This window comes from Limanda limanda, chromosome 3 (genome assembly GCF_963576545.1).
Source record: "Limanda limanda chromosome 3, fLimLim1.1, whole genome shotgun sequence".
NCBI lineage: Eukaryota > Metazoa > Chordata > Actinopteri > Pleuronectiformes > Pleuronectidae > Limanda > Limanda limanda.
This window is the reverse complement of record NC_083638.1, coordinates 32384750-32405436: the sequence shown is the minus strand read 5'-3', so window position 1 is coordinate 32405436 and position 20687 is coordinate 32384750. Positions and strand designations below refer to the sequence as shown.

The window sequence follows — 20687 nt, the reverse complement described above, 5'->3', positions numbered from 1 at the left end:
CGCAACACATGACCGGTTTGTTGCTGGGTAGTGTGTAGGCAGTTCCTGGATAACGAAGGTCTTGATGAGGTGTAGCCAGATACTTTAGGGCAGAGGTCTTCAACAGGGGGTCCGCGACCCCTAGGGGGTCCGCGGAGGTACTGCAGGGGGGTCGCGAAATCTTTGGTTGATGAGACAATTTTTTTAATTTTTTGTTTTTTTCGCGAATTTTAATGTTTTTCAATACACATTAACATGCATCCAACATATTGTGAGGCTGATTTGACCCTCTGCCTGACAACATCCATCCATCCAAGATAAGATAAGTTGTGTGCCAACCGTCAGGGTCCGACATCTCACTAATGTGGGAGTATTTGTGCCATCCACAGATAGCTTGAGGATTCACTGTCATGTACATGTATGTTTAAAATAAAAACATGAATCTGTGAATTACTTTAATAGCTCAGTGTTGTATGCAAGATGTACAGTGGGTACGGAAAGTATTCAGACCCCTTTAAATATTTCACTCTTTGTTTCATTGCAGCAATTTGCAAAAATCTAAAGTTAATTTTATTTCTCATTAATGTACACTCAGCACCCCATCTTGACAGGAAAAAAAAACAAATGTAGACATTTTTGCAAATTTATTAAAGAAAAACGAAAAGTCTTTCAGACCCTTTGCTGTGACAGTCATATTTAACTCACACTCTGTCCATTGTGTCCAGCTGTGTTTAATTAAACTGATTGGACTTGATTAGGAAAGGCACACACCTGTCTATATAAAACCTTACAGCTCACAGTGCATGTCAGAGCAAATGAGAATCATGAGGTTGAAGGAACTGCCCAAGGAGCTCAGAGACAGAATTGTGGCAAGGCACAGATCTTGCCAAGGTGACAAAAGAATTTCTGCAGCACTCAAGGTTCCTAAGAGCACAGTGGCCTCCATAATCCTTAAATGGAAGAAGTTAGGGACGACCAGAACTCTTCCTAGACCTGGCCGTCCAGCCAAACTGAGCAATCGTGATAGAAGAGCCTTGGTGAGAGAGGTAAAGAAGAACCCAAAGATCACTGTGGCTGAGCTCCAGAGATGCAGTAGGGAGATGGGAGAAAGTTCCACAAAGTCAACTATCACTGCAGCCCTCCACTAGTCGGGGCACTGCTCATCACCTGCCCAATACAATCCCAACAGTGAAACATGGTGGTGGCAGCATCATGCTATGGGGGTGTTTTTCAGCTGCAGGGACAGGACGACTGGTTGCAATTGAAGGAAAGATGAATGCGGCCAAGAACAGAGTTATCCTGGAAGAAAACCTCCAACATTATTATTGTTGTTTATTATTGCTACACAATGTGCTGTGCAAAAGCCCTCTCTTCCACTCCCTCTAGTTGATTGTCATTTCACATTAAGACTGAAAGATGCATTTACAAAAGAAGGGAAATCAAACAGACAGAAAGTGAGAATTCTATCTCCTATCACCTCTGCTCTGTATCTGTGTCAGCAAAGCACTGCAATGCACAACTATGAATTATGATAATAATTTAAGACATAAACAGGGACTTTGGGGCACTGATACTTCACTGCAAGAATGTTATTGGTTTGAATCCAAGTTTGGTGAGGGCCTTGTGTCTGTGTTGGTTTTCTCAAGGTTTCCTCCCAAAGTCCAAAGACATTAAGACTGGGGTAAAGTTAAATGGAGACTTTAGATTGATTGAATTGAATGCGAGCCCTGTGAAACACTGGTGACCTGTGCAGGGTGTAGACCTTGCCTCTTGCCCAATGTCAGACACACACACACTCCCCACTCTGCTGACACAGAAACAGAGGAAACAGGAGACAAAGGTGTTATCAAAACTGATTGTCCTTTAAGGAGAAACAGATGAATATATATCGTAGAATTGGGCTATTGCTTCGACCACCGAGATCATCGTCTATCAGCTTAACCCTAGTAGGTATTCTGAGAGGAATTTGCCAAAAATGAGAGAAAATATGAAAAATCGAATATTGTGACAGGCCTAGTTAAGAGGATGAAAATAACTCTTTAAACAGGAAACTCAGAGTAATCATTACTAATGGACCCTGACTGAGTTTATCCTTTTCCAGACTTTTCATATGTCCACTCTGTTCTATGTTTTGTGTCTAACCACAGAGGGATAGCTTAACACAATAAATAAATAAATAAATACGTAACAACTATTACAACTTCAATTTAATTCAACAGAGATGATTTCATTCCGACAGAATACCTATCAGCGGTAATAGTCTTGCCTGTGACGGAGTCCTCCTGTGTAAACCATGTGCTTATCAGTAGAGGACGACCCAGAGAAGCAGGCTGTAAATGGGTCAGCTCAGAATGTTAGAAAGTCAATGGCCTTTATAAACACCCAACAGAGAGAAAGTTGCCTGAGTGTAGGAAAAAGGGCAGAGTGGAGGGTGTCTTCCTCTAGCTGCTGACTCTCGGCAAGTGGCTGTAGAGTATGGCAGAACATACCCTCCAGTGTTTGAGTGCTAACCTACATATTCTGCACACCTCTACTGTTTTACCTCTGTACAGCAGTAACCATGGTCTTCTTAGGCACTGATCCAGGGCCTGGCTGACCTCATCAGCCATAATAAGCATCTTCATGGCTCCCTCTCACTCCTTCTTCTCTATTGTTCAGTATGAGTACTGCAGGCTTTGTTCTTTGTATGAGCCATGTGGTACAGGCAGCATGCTGGCAGCGCTCTCATAGCCAATAGATGGTGTGAGTGAGGAGGGAAAATGAATGTTTTCCCCTCTTTGCTGCCTCAAACTTTACAGACAAAGAGGAATAAACGCTGTAACAGATGTAGATTGAGTCACACTGAGCAGGGATCAGTGTTTCAGATACGTTTAGCACACAGCTCTGCGGTGGTCATGAAATCTCACCTGAAATTATGTCTATAGTAGTTTACTCATGTAACTGCCTACTGAACAGTTGAGAGGCTCGACAAAAAAGCAGACATAACAACCAGATTATCAGGAAAGGAGACATTTGTGTCAAAGTGGAGGACACTGAAAGGAATTTGGTTGACTGTTTGGTATCACAGTGTTGATCTTGATTGCAAATTGATCCGTCATGTTTTTGGTAAAAATTACCTTGTTTTTAGACAAATTTGAATGTCTGGGCTTGAGGACACTTGGGTGACACCACAGTAGCAGTCTGGAGGCATTTTATTTTTATTCTGTTTTTTTTTCCACGTTTGAAGAAGTGGTCACCATTTACTTTAATTATATTTGATTTGGCTGCAATGCTGTTTTCCTTGAGACTCCAAATTGATTTTCGTGGACTAAAACACTTCACCCACCCCTCCATCGGCATAATGGTGAATGGATAATGAGTGAATTTACATTTTTGGGTGAACTATCCCTTTAATGTTCTCGAACAACAAATAGCTCCTCTGTATTTGGGCATTATCATGAGAGGTTAGAGAGGAAATATTTCTTCCTGATGAAACAACCGTTTGATTGTTACAAACAGGTACAATCAAATACAATTTATTTCAGCACTATTAGATGTATAGAGTTTTTCTTGGAAATGAAGCCAGCAGTTATCCTGACATTTCAGCCTCCTCTTTTAAGTAAAAGGAGAGACGGCCACGATCTCTGTGGAGTGGCTCTTTTTTACTTGGTCTTAAAATAGCCAGAGCTCTGATTCCCTTTGGTATTATAGCAAGAGCTCTGATAGTTGAGCTGGAGTGGGAAATTCAGGCATTTTAATAACATTTAGAGAATTGCATTGGCTCCATGTACAGTCTCTTTCATGAAGAAAAACAGGAAGTTTTCTAGAAGGCCTGGTCATCTCTCCATCTCTGTTGTCACCGTGCATAGACCAAACACGTCAAAGCAGTAAACAGTGTGTTTACTAAACAATGTGATAAAAGCTCTTTTTGGGCATTTTTGATGTACTGAGACATCTCAGGCAGTACTAATTAAAGGGACTCTCACCTTTGTTGCATTTTTACACTTTTTTTGGATAAGGTTAAATTGGTATTAATAAGGTAACGACACTCTAAAATGCAAGACTGACCCACCGGGAGTAAAAACAAACTATTATTTCACTCTCATAATATTTAGTGAAAACTTCAACCAATAAAATTCTTCGGACCGAAGGACCTTATTGGCCGACAGAGCTGTCTGTTTGCTGCATGGACATGCAGGTTTTCCGTCTGCTTCTTGTGGCGCATTCGGGCCCGCGTCATCAAGGCGTATATATATATATATATATATATCAGGGTTTCCCCCAGTGCTGTATAGGCTAAGCGTCGCATGTTTTTTTTATTTAAAAAAAAAAAAAAATCCGTCACTCGCGCACATCAACAACACTTCACTTCCTCATTGAGCCCCGATCCCCAAGCAACCATCCTATTGGTCCAAACAGTCACATGTCCCACCCAGACGCCTTCACTGACCCTCGGACATCAGAACGCTCCTTCAACACAGTGTTTTACTGAACATACGTCGCCTTCACTGACCCTCAGACATCAGAACGCTCCTTCAACACAGTGTTTTAATGAACATAAGTCAAAACCGAACATAAACATAAACCTAGTTCGTTACACGATTAGGCTGCAGCTATTTGGTTTTATTTATTTAAAAATAGGGTACTTCTTATTTCATACATTTTCCACAAATATGAGGACTCAAATAGCCCTACAAAGTTCTGTGTTTAATTTATTTCAAAGTAGGCCGACACTTGCCTGTGTATTTTGTTTGTTTGTTATTTTGTTGCTTGTCTGTTTGAGTAGCTGGCTGAAAGCAAAGAAGTAGTACGCTTATCTTTTATTGGTAACCAAACTGTTACGGTTCATTGTTTCTGAAATAAGAGGCCTGACTGCTATGTTCACAGCAAACTTGAATTTATTTTTATATTAAGTAGGGCTGCCACTAACGACTATTTTTCTATCGATTAATCTGACGACTATTTTATCGATTAGTCGATTAATCTAAACGATTAATTTTCCTCCAAAAAAATCAAATTGACCATTTCAATTCAGTTAATTTTATTTTGATAACAACAAACTGTATGTCACCATATAATGCAGCACAAAACAAAATGTAAACAAAGGCTCAAATATTAAAGTGCAAAACTGTAGGTTTAAACTAGCAACTCCAACGTGATAAAAATAAATAAAAAAGAGGGCTTATAAGTTAAGTCAGCAGTGCAACTCAAAAAGATATCAAAGTATCTATTTAACCCCTTATCAAAATAAAAAAGTTAGGTGTGCATATTAAACAAAGTGCAACATGTTTAGAGTATAAGAAACAGTGGTGTCTCAAAATCCGACTCAACACCCCCCCCACCACCACCACCCCCCGCGGGTGCCTTCTAGCAGCCCTACCACCAGGCTTAGCAAGTTTTCTGGGGGAAACCCTGTATATACGTATATCATATATATGTGAATGTAAATGTGATATAATTTATATGATTATAACTTACTGGTGCTTCTGAATCCGAATCCATTGCTTTGGTAAACAAAAACTCACGTGCTTGCGCGGAGGCAGTAGGTTGTAAGTCTGCTTGTAAATAAAGTTTCTTCAAAAAAATAAAAACACCGGGATGGTTGTAAGTCTGCTTGTGTAAATAAAGTTTCTTAAATAAAACACCGCGGATGGGAACGAGGGGGTGGGGCATTGGAGGAAGGCGGGATGATTTGAATGTGCTGTAATTCTCAAATGCAACAAAGGTGAGTCCCTTTAAGCTGTTTCTACTTAAAAACTTGATCATTTCTGACATGTTCCCCACAGTTTCTAATGCTGTTCACTCACTGACAGCTCACCACATATTCTCAGCAAAACACCCAGACTTATACTATATCTTACACATTACCACCATTACTTTCTTGCTACCACAATTTCCATAAAATTCCCTTAAAATTCAGATGTTTACATGAGAATAAATATTATTAAGATCAGTTCTAAGTGTGAGTGATTAGCAAACATCAGAGGACCAAAGTCACTTGTTGACCTCACAGAGTCCTTGTCTTCGATGATTTAATTGGAAGAATTTCACCCTCTCTCTTTAAGTTTAGGCCCTAATGTCAAGGATGGGAGGAGCATACATATGATCATTAATTCCATTGGATGGGTCAGTTTTTTTCTTCTTTCTTATTGTGGTAAGCAAAACACTACTGCTATGAAATGCAGAAGTAGCTTTATCAAATTATTGAGGCAGAGAGATATTTGACATTCATGACAAGGATCCCATAATATTGAGTTATGAAAGAACAAGTACACAGATTGCTAATGTAACACTAAATTGTAACATTAAATTGCTACAGTTATAAGCATCCAACACAAACAAAATGACACCATATGTCACTCTTGTAGAGCCCTATGCACACTGCTTCAACCTATTGGGAATAACTATTTACAGATGCAAATTTCTGACTGAAAAACCCCACTTAGAGTAAGGTCAAACCAGTGAGTCAAATTAGTTAGTACACTCTCCTCACTTAGTTGTTTTTCTTCGAGTTCTGTGGTCCATCATGCTAAGCAGCGGCCCAATGGATATGAGTCCAACCGTAAACTGTCCTACTACAGCTTGGGCTGTGTGAAACCCAGCTTTTTTGCATTCCAGGTTTTATGCACTGACCACAGTGTTCCAATTTCATTCTGAAACTTGTTGCATGTCATTTCTCATGTCTCTTCCTTCACCTCTCTTTTTACAGCAGTATGCTCTAAAAAACAGTTTGTATATTTCAATGCATAATGCATTCCCTGGTCTCTTACCATATTGACTAAATGCCTAACTTGAACCCTTAATTCATACCTGTATCCTCAAGAAGCTCTTTGAGGTTGTGATGACCAGCCAAAATTACTTCAAAACAATTAATTTGAACCAAATTTGCCTGGCTCTGGGTCGGTGCTCGGGCCTGTGAGTGTGTGTGTGTGTGTGAGTGAGTAACCTTTTTCAATGCTGATCAAAAGCTGTGTAATGACTGTAGTGTTCTAAGTAATTTCACGAAATTTTAAAATAATTTTTTTGATTTTAAGCTATTCTCTAGATTAGACATCTAGGTTAAATGTGCATGTGTAGATTCACACACACACACACACACACACACACACACACACACACACACACACACACACACAAACACACACGTGTTTGAGCAATTGTCCTATTCAGGACATTGCATTGAGTTCCATTAATTACGCTCATCCTGACCAAAACCATTTCCTTGACCGTGACCAATTCATGCCTAGCCTGAACCTTAACTTAACCACAATTCACATTTTACCCCTAACCAGGACCATATTTTTTTAATTCATTGGGATGGGGCTTTGGTCCCCAGTATTTAGGCTGGAAAAGATCCTAAAGAGGTAACAAAATTGAGTATACACACACACGCACACACCCACACACCCACACACACATACACGCACACCAAAACTGAATGTCAGATGTAAGTGGGACTTTCCAGAGCAAGGGAAATTCCATAAGACATTTAAAGGGAGCAGATTACCAGGGCTCTGGCCTTGTACCTAATAAAACACCATCCAAAAAAGAACATTTAACAATTTCCAGCTCCACATTGTATTCATTGCTTTTCAATCTGCTTGGTTTCCACCACTACAGCATTTTTTTCCCAGCCTAATTCTTGCCATACATTTGTCTCTACATGCTTCCTGTGAATGATGATCAGATTTCCTCTATCATATCGATGTATGAAGCATAAAATCAGATCCACTTCCTGAATCTCTGTCAAGGAATAATCAGATCAATATGATAACTCACACTGCCAACTGCCAATAATTATTGTATTTGTTTTTTCTTACTTTCTGGGATAAAGTTTAAACATCTTAAACTTGTTTCAGTATTAATGGAAACTTGTTCTAAGTCATCAGTGCCAGTGACCATGAACCTCCCTCATGACATATGCAATGTAATGTCCAGGTCAAGAGCTGAAAAGTTAGAAAATTCACTGAGATAAGCAAAAACTTTGTTACAGTGCTATTACAAAGCTGATAAACAGTGCTAAGATGTGTCTTTTTTTTTAGTGTTCCACACAAAATTTTGAAGAAAAAAGTTCAAACCAGCAGGATAAAGGCACTTTACAATTTTGGTTATGAAATGAATGATGCAACAGTGGAAAAACATGTTTTGAGAAATGATACCTTCAGGCAGAAAGAGAAGATACAATAATGCAAGCTCTACATAAAGATGTAGGGTTAACAATATACTTATACCAAGACTATTTATGATCAACTGCTACCACGATCAGTTGCCAACACCATCACGATCCACGATCGTGATCCACGATCCACCGTTGTGATCTAAGATGTGGCCGCAGCAGCGATCATTGATCTGCAAACGATAAATCACAAGGAGTCCAAGGAAGATGTCAAGTCAGTTACATGTATTGATGAGACTCTAATGTGATAAAGAGAGTGAAGAGGAAAAAGAAGCTCCATGTGTCCCCCGACATTCTAGTTCTATAGCAGCATAACTAAGAGCTGGGGCCTGTACCACGAAGCAGGATTTGTTTTTATCGTGGAAACTTCATGTTTAGTTCAGGTGGTAGCTTATGCTTGACGGCTAACCTGCAGGTTAATTCTGAGATAAGAAATCCTGCATTATAAAATCTCTGCCCACTCACCACTCAATTCCTTTGAAACATGAAATCACTGTTCATAGAGGATCCAGAGGAGCAAAAAAAAAAGGGATCCAGTAGAGCTTGGTGTGCGGATTGTTAGTGGATCTCTTAGCAGGACAACATTTACAGTACATTAGTCCACTGAGATACACGCAAGTCTTACACATGTACATGTGTGTCTGTCTGCTTCGCTTCTAGTTAAATATCTCTTTATACCCCCTCTCCATTTTCACCTAGTCCCTCTCTCATTCTTTTGTGTGTTTTGAGAGCAGGTTTAATGGAGTCTCAGGGAGGAAGTGGGGGCATAAAGAGGATAGGAAAAAATATCTTTATATAACCAGAGTTACAGCCAACTGCACTTGTGGTTGGAGGAAATGTCTTCAGGCTTGAGTCATTCTGAGTTCTGCAGTATAACCAGGCTTGGTCCCGGGGGGGAAGTCTTCCTCCACTTTGGTCAATCAGGAGTGGTGCTAAGTGGTTGCTAAGTGGTTGCCTTTTGTTATGTCCTAGGTACACATTTGGATATGCGCAGATATAGTACTACAATATGTTGTATCCTATATCAGTTTCATGCTGCTATTCATCTTAACATGTTAATTTGGAAACATGGATCAGCTTGTGTGGTTTATTTCTCAATTATATGGTATTTCCTCATAACTAAATGGAATGGGCTTTTGTTTTCTAAAACCAGCAGAGGACATTTTGTTGATACATTTTAAATATATACATGAGAATCCAACTAGTAAGTCTCTGCATTCCAACATGGCGGTCATTCTTGGGACTATAGATATTCCCTGGTTCTCATATCTTGTGTGGTAGTAGGGGTGGGAATTGGCAAAAATATGACGATTCAATAGTATTGCGATATTTGGGCCACGATTCAATATTATTGCGATTCTTGACATATTGCGATACAGCAAGTATTGCGATTCATGTCCCCCATATTATTCAAAGGCATTACAAAAATGAGGAAAATAAGACTGCTCAACTTCAAATGTCACTTTTAATTCTGTGAACAACATTGTCTTCTACACATTAACTGAAGTGCAAAAACTAAGAAAGGGTAGTGCAAAAACTTTGTCCTTGAACATTCAGGTCACAGGACCTTTGTAATTATTTTCTGATTAGGAGACCTCTCACATGAACGCTGAGCTCCCAGCACATAACTTACAATTATTTATGTACAATACAGTTACATAAAGCAGACATAATAGAGTAACATAAACCTGAGAATAATCATATAAATAAGAGTAACTTAGAGCTTCAATCAAATTGAGAAAAATAAACAAATGTGTACTACTAGAGTCCAGTCCAGTTGGCTGCAAGGTCATGACCCAAAATCTTAAATTCATTTGGGAATATTGGCATTTTTGTTCAGAAAAGGAGTTGGTCAACATGCTCAGATGTTAAAGTGTTCCTCTGGGCCGTTACTATATCTCCTGCAGTGGAGAACTCCCTTTCAGCAGACACACTAGGTATCTTTTAAACTCTGAAACTCTCCTCGTCATGCTTTGCCAGCCAGGGCCTGTCACATATATAATTGTAAATAAAGTATTAAAAAAAAAAAAAAAATCAATATAATCGCGTGCGCAAAATATTGCGATACTGAACAGAATCGATTTTTTCCCCCCACCACTATTCGGTAGTGGAAAAAAGTGAGGAAGTGCATTTTATTACTATGTTATTTGTAGTGCTCTACCTGCTGCAGTGTTCCTATTTGTAAGCTGCTCTGACACATTGCAAACAGTGAAGCCAGAAACACACAGAGATCCTCATGTCATATGGTGCCAAATAGTAAATGACGCTGACATGTCACACTGAAGCATCAATGTGTTCACATAGCTTATACCTTATTGGAAGACAGAACAATAAACTGAATTTATTAAATTACCATTTGGAGTGCTGTGTTTTCCAGCATAGATATTTTGTCTCAGGTAAGCACTACAGAGTGCTGCTTTAAAGGTTCAGTGTGTAGAATTGAGTGAAATCTAGTGGTGAAGTTGCATGTTGCAGCTGAAAACCCCTCACCTCAAACTCCCCTTCTAAACATTGAAGACAACCTGTGGTAGCCTTCAGTTGACATAAAAGGTGTTTAGTTAGTCCAGTCTGGACTTCTGTAAAAAACATGGCTGCCTCTGTAGAGAGGACCCGCTCCCAATGTACATATACATTCTCTAAATATAAAGGGCCCATTTTAGGGTAAAGAAACCAATAGTTAAATGTCAACCTATAGATCTCTTTCACCTTAATTATTCACATTGGACCTTAAACTGTACAGTATATAAGTGCCTGGAACAATTTTCCATCTTGAACCTAAGAACAATGCACATTCACCAATGTTTTCACAGCTTTAAAAACACATCACTTATTTTTTCTGGTATTCAGTTTCTCTGAACACATTCATATACAAGAGAAAAATAAGAAAACATTTGTGAATGAGACCCATTGTTTGGCTTCAGTGTGTTTTGGACTCAAGATTTACCCTCAAGACAAAGATGCAGGTTGATATGAGCTGCGGGGAAAAAAACTGAAACCAACTTCTTATTGATTCATATACTGCTTGTGTGTTAATTGATAATAACATGGTATACAGTATTCCCTATCTAGTCCTATATTCTAAAATAGTTATTAATCTATGAAGTCGGATCATATCACATTTTATCTCTGATGTCCTGACGGTGCGCGTCTTGTGTTGTGTAGCAGGTTTGAACATGTGTCTCATAAACCCTTGAGAGAATCAAACAAACACAAAATAAACTTCAGTCCTTTAAGTGTAAACTGAGTGCAGGTCAGAGGTACAGTAAGGAGGAAACAGACTCCGACAGAGATTCTAGCACAGGACAACCAGACCTTTAATGAGCGTCTGTCTGATCCTGAAGCAACAGTGGTTAGAAACAATGAATGTAGTCGAAAACATGTATCATTATGTTCAGTCTCTGTTCAGTCATCCTCCTCTCTGGAGGTGCCTAAATTACACATGTTGCTGTTCCTACACTGTGTGCTGTGGGAGTCAATGTAACCTGTGGCTGTAACTCTATTCCAACTACATGATTGGTTCAGTCAGTGCGGATATATTCTCATTATCATTGGCTGTTTGTATTGTTTGTCAAAACATGGACGAGATGAGTTCTATCAACGTTATATTAACAGCCCTACCTAAGGTACTTATGTACAACTCACTGATGCAGACCACAACAGCAGTGATTGGTCCAATCTGTAGCATCCCCTTCTTATACTCCAGGACAACTGGATGCTTTTCAATTTATTAATAGCTCTCTGTTGAATCAGTGACAGGATAACAAATGCTGTACACATTTCTTCTTTATTAGTCTATTAGACTATTTGTTGTCTGCTTTGACCGATAGTATACAGTCAATTCTATTATTATGACATTTTGAGAATTACCTTGTCTATATTTTAGGTTATATGTGATTCCTTAAGCAGAGATTGTGCAGTGTGCCATCATTGTTTCACTGATGATGTCTAGGCTAATGGCTTATTCTTCCGATTCAAGTCAGCCAAGAAAGGGACTGTTTCCTTTTAAGTACGATGTGTATTTACTTATGCCCCTCTCTCAGAATCCCTGGTCTCAGTAACACAGTATTCTTTAAGTTGTTTTGAATTTTTCTTTTCCATATCAGAAAACTGGCTGCTATTCATCCAATCGCTGGTATGTGTGTTTACAAAAACCAAATACACTGTTGAAAATTACTGTCAATCTGTGGCTGAAACTCCACTAGACGAGCAATGGAGACACTGTCTGGTGCTGTCAGATATGCCTGTAGATTGACTTTTGGATGTACTTCTACTCTTCTAAAAAGCTTTGCCTTAAAACACTAGGTATGTCTGCTTATATGCACATTTAATATAATTAATCACAAAGGACTCTGCCTGCTTTTATAAAATTTTGTAATTTTCTGTACATTTGGTCCTCTCGTGCTTGCTGTGTTTTGTAAGAAGTCTCTCTCATTGTTCATTGCTCCCATGCCCTGACTTTTAATGAATTGCAGAGCACAAAGAGTGTAACAATGTTAGCCTCCCACAATAATTATGTAATTTGATCTGCAGAGTGGCACGAACGTCATTATCCCTTGTGACTGAAGGAACAATATTCCCTGTTACTTTCCTTTCTGACTTCTTGTACTCCCCCAATGATTACTTGAGTACATGAAAGGCTCTTGTCAGTAGAAGGCTCAGTTCCTCGAACAGTGATGAAAGTATGACAGCAATTAGTGTTTTTTACAAGTGCCATTAGTAATGTATAACATAGTTCTCATGCTTCTACCTGTAGAACATTAACCTTTATCGGGTTTGTATATAAATCATTAGTGAGTCATCGCGCACGCATCCAGGAAGCAAAATCAGAGTTTGAGAACTTTTTCAAATGCATTAAAAAGAAATGTAATGAGATCACTGACACATGTCAGTGCAAGAACAGCTGCTCTCCAACAATGTGGAGCAGGTTGGCTCTCATTCTACTCCAACTAAATCTCAGGATGTTTACAAGATCTGCCTGCTCTTGCTGTTATATTTTTATTTCTTTTTTTTATATATCAGACCTTACCTGCACAGAAACTGACAAGTCCTAAATGGCCCCTCATAAATGCTGAGTGTACTAAAAATGTAAGTCGCTTTGGACAAAAGCGTCAGCTAAATGACATGTAATAATAATGTAAAAGTCTTGACAATGAGCATGACTTTTACCCATGCAGTAGGAATCCTGCCTGTGTTTTTGGGCTGTTAAAAAAATCATGAAGTCTATACCGTCCTCGCGGGCAGGCACGCAGGATTCCGCAAAACTGTAACTTAGTGCTGAAGAAGTGTGGGTGGGTGCGGGTGCATCTATCGTAAGCGTATCCTCAGGCTACCACTAGTACATCTCAGCGAATAACAACTTTCATGTTAAATATTGTTCATTATGTCCTACAAATTAAATATATTAAAGTACCTACCTCATCAGTGATGCTTGATAAAGTTGAAGCGTTGCCACTCTGCAGGCCACTGAAGCAACAGAAGTTCACTGTTATGTGTATGAACGAGACAGTCGCCCTTTCAAGGTGGCACACACACGCAAACACACATTGATCATACCATAACCACAATATCTGTGTCATCTGTTAATGTTTTTCTTGTATGTTCCTCCAGGTGTTGGAGGTCTGCAGGAGTGTGTCTTGAAGTCAGCCACCCTATCAACCTCCCCCGCCTGCCCCCCCTTCACCCCACTCAACTTTGAGGCCACGCCCATCGTACGGGTAGCAATAGAACCCATACATCCAAGTAGGTCTTGGACGGCACACACATGCCTACTTCATAATGATGACCTTTTTTTTTACAGATATAAAGATGTGTGGTCTTATCATATAAGAAAGATGTACACATAGCATAGGCAACACATCAGGTTTAATCAAAAATAAAGAATACTTTTTTACAAACTTGTTTCCTGTGGTACAGTAAGGGTTTCAATATTTAGCATGCTCAGGTTTCATTGCTTTGTTCTAAATATATAGTATATAAAAATGTTTGTAATTCTACACGTGCACATACTCCTGTCACAAAGGTGATCAGAGGCATCATGCATGAACTTATTCCCCCTTTTTGTCTGTAGACAGTAGCTCTGTGTCTGACAGTCAACCTAGTCTATTGATATTGTTGCTGGGATGATGACTGGTAGCCTTTAACCAATAAGCCTAGTTAACAATGATTTTAGCATAAAACTAGAATGGTAATCAGTAGAGCGCATACCTCCACCAGACAGTTCAATGGTACTGTATGTATTTACATGTGTAGCTTTTTTCTAGCCTCGATGCCTTATGGAGTACAGGTTTTCCATTCACCTAGTCACACACAGATTCATGCAGTGCTATCTATGTGCAGCTATCACACATCACTCACAGCTGTCATGGGCAATTTGGAGTTTTTTCAGTATGTATCCCAGGCACATCCCAGGCAGACTAGATCTGGATTTTTATTTGGATCGGCACAAACCCAAATATCATTCCCCTAAGCATACCAGTTTTTCAAGATCAAGATATATGAATATGTCTCTGTCTTGTAATGTTAATAAAAGGGTGGGGGGGGATTCTGTATTTGTCCCTGATCTGGATAAGTGCCAAAATTGTATGGGTTCTTCCCTGTCATATACCGCAGCCTATCACCAATTTTTATGGTAATCTGTCCAATAGATGTTGCATGATCCTCCTAACTAACAAACAAAGACTTAATTTCTAAAGGTAATACTACAGACTAAATTCAGTGGTAATTAAAAAGAATGGGGGAAACCCCTGTCTCTGAGCTTGGTTTTTGCTCTCATATGCTTTGCCATGAGACCTTATATTTAGACCCGTGGTGTGTGACTCCAATCAAAGTGTAAAAACATTTCAAAGATGATCAAGAGAAATTGTGTTTCATAGCATATAGTAATGGACTGTATTTATATAGCTCTTTTCTAGTCATGGCAACCCCTCACAAGTTGCATTCTTGCCCAAAGACACTTCAGCATGCAGTCAATGCAAAAAAGGTCTTCCTCCTGAACCACAGCCTGTACCAGAGCAAACTCTGAACATGCTCATGCATGATATGTGACATTTCAGTGTGTCCTTTATATTGTCATTATAGGGTATTGAAAGTAGTTTGATGAGAAAAAGTATAAATTCATCAAAATTCAGCAGTAGACCGCAATATGCCAAAACATTCAAAAGATTTATGTTCTGGACTGCAATACAGGAAGAAAAAGGCACTGATTTGGTTTCCACCTTTTGTATTTTTATGTTAGGTGAAATGCCAAAGCTAGTTCGTGGAATGCGTTTGCTGAACCAGGCAGATCCCTGTGCTGAGGTACTGATCCAGGAAACAGGAGAACATGTTCTGGTCACTGCTGGTGAGGTTCATCTCCAACGATGCCTGGATGACCTCCGAGAACGGTTAGTCTGTCATCTCATAATATCTATAAATTCTTATAGTTCTGAGAGTAGTTACAAAATAACTGTGGATCAAAGAATTGTCCTTTTTTTTGGCTGTTCCCTTTCATTACCTTTCAGTGACAAATTGTCACTGAAAGGTAAAAAACTTATTTCTGTGTCAAAATGATTTTGTAAAACTCATGATAAAGTAGGTGTGCTGGAACAGTATGTTCACAGGCTACTGCTGTTGCAAGCCCTTATTCAGTCCTCAGTTAAGATGGGTTATGCTTAACTTAACTTTTTCCTAGGTGAAGTCATAGTCTCTAGTTTTGACTCTTTGGTATTTGTTGGGATACAACAAAGCGGGTATATCATCTTAACTAGTGAGCTCAAGCAGTGCTAGACTGAGCACGGCTTCTTCCCTGTTTCCCCTCTTACTTACATCATCTGTTTTGTTTCAACGCTAAGCTGCTAAAGGCAGTTGCATATTTACTGTGCAGACATCAGTAGTGATGAGGCTTTCATCACAAAGTGATAGCAAGACAATGATCAGGTGTTTTACCAAAATGTCAAACTGCCTCTTAAGAGTTCCCATGTGTGATGTTGTGGTTACGGAGGAGGCTCAGAGAGCACCTCCACCAGTACCAGTGGATTCATCAGTGCAGCTGAGAGCTGTTAGCTGATTGATCCGCTGGTTCAAAAGGCAGCAGCAGAGCTTTCAGAGAGACACCTGGGAGAGAAGCTCATGAAGGAAACACACACAGAGACTGAGCTGAGCCACGCCAGCTGAATTTGCTGGCCATTTTAAGTTTAGTTTCGCTCCGTGTAGGAAATACATATGCTGTGAAGCGACTGTTTCCTCACTGGCTGTGTTGAGGAGACACCATGGTACGATGGCATTTTGTTAAGAGCTAGCTCCAATGACCACACTGAGAACACATGTGGATAACTTTAAATGCAAGCATTGTAAGTTAAAATGAAAACTACCATTTACAGATTACAAATACATAAAATGGTTAATGCAGTAAATAAGCTAAACATAAACAGAATATAAAATGGTATTAGACATTTTTAGATTAAGTGAAGCAACTTGTGGTCTCTAGAAAGGTAGAAGCATGACACAGCCTTATTTTCTCCTTTAACTGAAGCTGCCTCAATCTAGTACAGAGATGTTAAAGGTTCAGTTTGTAGAATTAAGTGACATCTAGAGGTGAGGTTGCATGTTGTAGCTGAACAACCCTCACCTCACCCTCCCCTCCAAACATGAATGAGAACCTGTGGTACCCTTCAGTTGTCAGAGAAACTGAAAAGGAGTTTAGTTTGTCCAGTTTATATATACTATACTATAACATGGCGGCCTCCCTAGAAAGGACTTTTTTTATCAGCCGCTGTGGCTGAAAACACAACCAGGGTGATCAGAGTGAAGCAAAACATGCAATTTTACACTTCAATTTAAGATCGGTAAAAGAAATATAAAAGGTTTCACTGATTGACCAGGCAAGTAGAAATGCTTTTAATGGCATGCATGTAATTCAAGAAACTTGCAGTAAATACAATCTTACGTAAATTATATTGAGGGTAATTGTCAACTTGTTTGTTTTGACTCTGCACTAAATTGCCTATTTGGTACTGCTATACTTTGTGTTGGTATGAATTATACTGACCCCTGACCTCTTTATGTAAAGATGAGAAACCACCATGAAAGACACTAAATTATATAATGTAGTCTAATACAATTGCACATATTCCAGTTACCAAACTGACCACAGTGTTTAATCAACACCTCTCTGACACTGTGTCATGTTGGCTGGCCGGTGGCAGTCTGAACCCTTCCTGACCTCGCTGGCAAAAAGCGTGACCTGCAGTGTGTCACGCTCAGAATGAGGTCAGCACTGCTCAGCCACCAAGCGAGCACAAGACTGTGACATCACACCACACTCTCTCTCTCTCTCTCTCTCTCTCTCTCTCTCTCTCTCTCTCTCTCTCTCTCTCTCTCTCTCTCTCTCTCTCTCTCTCTCTCTCTCTCTCTCTCTCTCTCTCTCTCTCGACAAACAGGAAGTTTAGATTGACTGGTGTGGTTTAAGTGATGTGTGTTGGTTATATTACAATAATAGGATTTCCTAATTTTTCGTAATATATGTCTTTGTGTTTGCATAGAATAAAGGTGGCCACATTTAACTGTGCTGCATATGTCTACATAATAACTAATCATATTTCAAATCCACGTTTGGTGTTTCTGCCTATAGCTCGTCGAGATGAGCACATATCTGTCTTTGACTTTGTATCTAATGTCATCTCAGCCCTTATCACAGACATAAACACAGACATCTTTTTTAAGAATGACCCAGTGAACCCTGGGTCAGACAAGACTCATCAGTATTGTTTAGCAAAGCCTTTAATGCTGACGGAGCGGCAGTTAGACAGACAGCCTAACCAGTGTGGAGGTTCTCTCCTGCCGCACCAAGGCATACTGACACACAGACAATTGAGATGTTTGTGATAAATCAAAAGCAATGATTTAGAATGCTGTTAGAAAAATACTTTTTAATAATATGCTTGGATTCAAGGGTTAGGGTTAGGGTTAGGGTCAAGATTTATATGCTTTTGTCCAAAAAATCCTATGAAAAGATTATTATTTGTTGCTGAAGAAGCAGGGGGTTAAATGGCTCACAAATATTTCTTAAGCGGGGTTTAGTAATTTCGTAAAACAGCTAGACAGGAGTTAAACAGTTCTCTGATTTGGTGCTCTCGTAAAAATGAATAATCAATCAATTTATTATATAAATATGTCCCTCTGTGGAGCAAGGGAATAAGAGACTGTATATCAGGTTCTAGATAAACACATAGTGATATTAGGACATTGTTGGTTTTAGTTTTTTCACAGGATCTGTCAACAAGACATAGCACCAGACTCATCCATAAACGGTTTGGAACCATTTTTTGCCTTTTAATGTCTAATTTAATTTGTATAACATCCTTTAAGGCCAAACTAAATACATGAACACATTTGTCACACTAACCTCTCTTATGATGGCTTCAAGTCTGCTTCTGAATTAGGATTGAGCTCCATTGCAATTGAATCGCCCTTCCACAAAACCTGGCTGCAGAACATTGTGTCCATCAGAATGTGGTCTTCTGAAAGCTGCTTGATGGACACCAAACTCCAGCTAAGAGCTTAAACTCTAAATGTTTCATTACTGTGTTTCATTACAAACTTAGATAACTGGCTTGTCTTTTACAAAAAAAATGGTGTTTGTCCATTTCTCTTGGTAACCATGGCTAATGTAAGTATTGACATGCAAAAGCTACACATGTTTTGTTCACCCTGATTATGACCTGACAGGCGTACAGGCAGAAGAGAGGGGGGTTTCGCTGGTAAAATAATGTATAACTGGAGCTGCTCTTAAGGTTAATAAAAGAACATTATTCGGGGGTATAAACTTCTCCATAACTTAACGTATGGACAAGTGCTTTGACCGGCAGGTTAGGTAACCATGCAGGTTGAAGTGTCACCCTGCCCAGCCAACCTGAAATTGTTTAATAGAGCACACTGTTCGATGTAGTCACATTTCTTGTGGGCATCAACTACTGATTATTTTTTTCATTGATTGAGCTGCAAATTATTTTCTCTCTCAACAATCAAATAGATTTCCCAGCACAACATTAGAAAAACAATTATCAGTATTCAATTGCATGAGATGAGTGCAATTTAAACTATAAATGAAGCTGTTGAAAAAAAATATTTAAGTGGAGTCTAATTTTCTCTGTACCATGGTTGTCCTTCCTAACCCCTTAGAGCTTTTCTTTCACATATTTCCTTGAATTGGGACATATTCCATCGTGGTCAAGGAAAAGTGGTTAGGAAAGGATATTATTTGGACTTTCCGAACACAGCCCATATTAACTGTCACCAATATCAGTAACAGGAGTTTCACTTGTCTTTTAAAGGTTTGCTAAAATTGAAATCAGCGCATCCAAGCCCATCATTCCATTCAGGGAGACTGTGGTACGTCCTCCTAAAGTGGATATGGTGAATGAAGAGCTGGGAAAGCAGCACAAAGTAGCCATCATTCACCAGGTGAGTCACTGAACAATAGTCCATCAGTGTACAACCAGTTCAGTAAAGTTGTGTCTGCTATGTCCTGAATGGAATCAGGAACAAGTGATACAGTGGCATGTTTTACTGGGATGGGATAATAAGGAGAATCATTTGTTGTATTTACTGATAAACTCACAAACACAGCTTTCAAAATTAACACAGAGTATTAATATATCAGTGCGTCATTCATTGTGTTTGTACGCTTGGCTAGGTAAAAGAAGAGGCCTCACAGAGCCGTTTATCAGACAACCTCCACGTGGACCCCAGTGGTCTGGTTACCCTCGATACTCCCAACAGACTGTCCACTGTCAGCGTCCGGGCAATCCCCCTGCCACACGGTAACATCTCATCCCACTTTTACAAACTAAGTTGTGTGTTGTGACATCCATGTCTACCATAAAAGGCAGACGTGTGGATAACTGTTTTAAATTACTATCGTAGAGAGAGGTGGTACAGAATGTATTCAACCAACCAAAGTAATGCAGCATACTATAACTGTCAGTTTGTCTTGTTATAACACATTTCAAATGTAGTACCACTATTATCCAGTGGAAATTTTTTTTCTTTCCTATGCCTGTTGGATGAATATCCTCTGATGACTTGCTTCTATAAATGTATCTGAGCTCTGACAGGTGTGATTCTACTGCTGGGTTATTGTCTGGGAGGTTTGGATATAAAAGCAGCTTGCAATGTCAGAATGACCAAGTTAAAGATGACCAAAGTAAAACTTTCCACTAAATAGTAGATGTGAGTTGTCAAACCAGATTTCCAAAGACTGATGGAAAGTGAAGCCAATGTTGTCCTCCATAGGTCTTGCAGCTTAATTTCAATTTGCCATGAATCCATGTCAGTAATGTTGTTTATACTGTTAGAGGTGACCTGTCTGTTGGAGAGTAGCTCGGAGCTGATCCGGACTCTGGAGCAGGTCAACATGTCCCTGAGGGAGGGGAAGAGTCTGGATGTCAGCCTCAGGACTCTGGAGGCCATCGCTGGACTCAAGACCCAGCTGGAAAGCCTGCTGCAGGGGAGGAAGTGGAGGAACACCGTGGAGCACATCTGGGCTTTTGGTCCCCGCAGGTCTGAACAAATCGTA

The 20687-nt window shown here is 39.5% G+C and overlaps 1 protein-coding gene across 1 annotated transcript in view; it reads left to right on the top strand.

Moving 5' to 3' along the window:
- Window positions 1-20687, top strand: part of efl1 (elongation factor like GTPase 1) — a 64419-nt gene that overhangs the window by 27575 nt on the left and 16157 nt on the right. The window contains exons 16-20 of the mRNA XM_061068320.1: window positions 13742-13873; window positions 15369-15516; window positions 19444-19573; window positions 19806-19932; window positions 20467-20671. Coding sequence (XP_060924303.1) covers window positions 13742-13873; window positions 15369-15516; window positions 19444-19573; window positions 19806-19932; window positions 20467-20671 — 742 coding nt within the window. The remainder of the gene's footprint in view (window positions 1-13741; window positions 13874-15368; window positions 15517-19443; window positions 19574-19805; window positions 19933-20466; window positions 20672-20687) is intronic.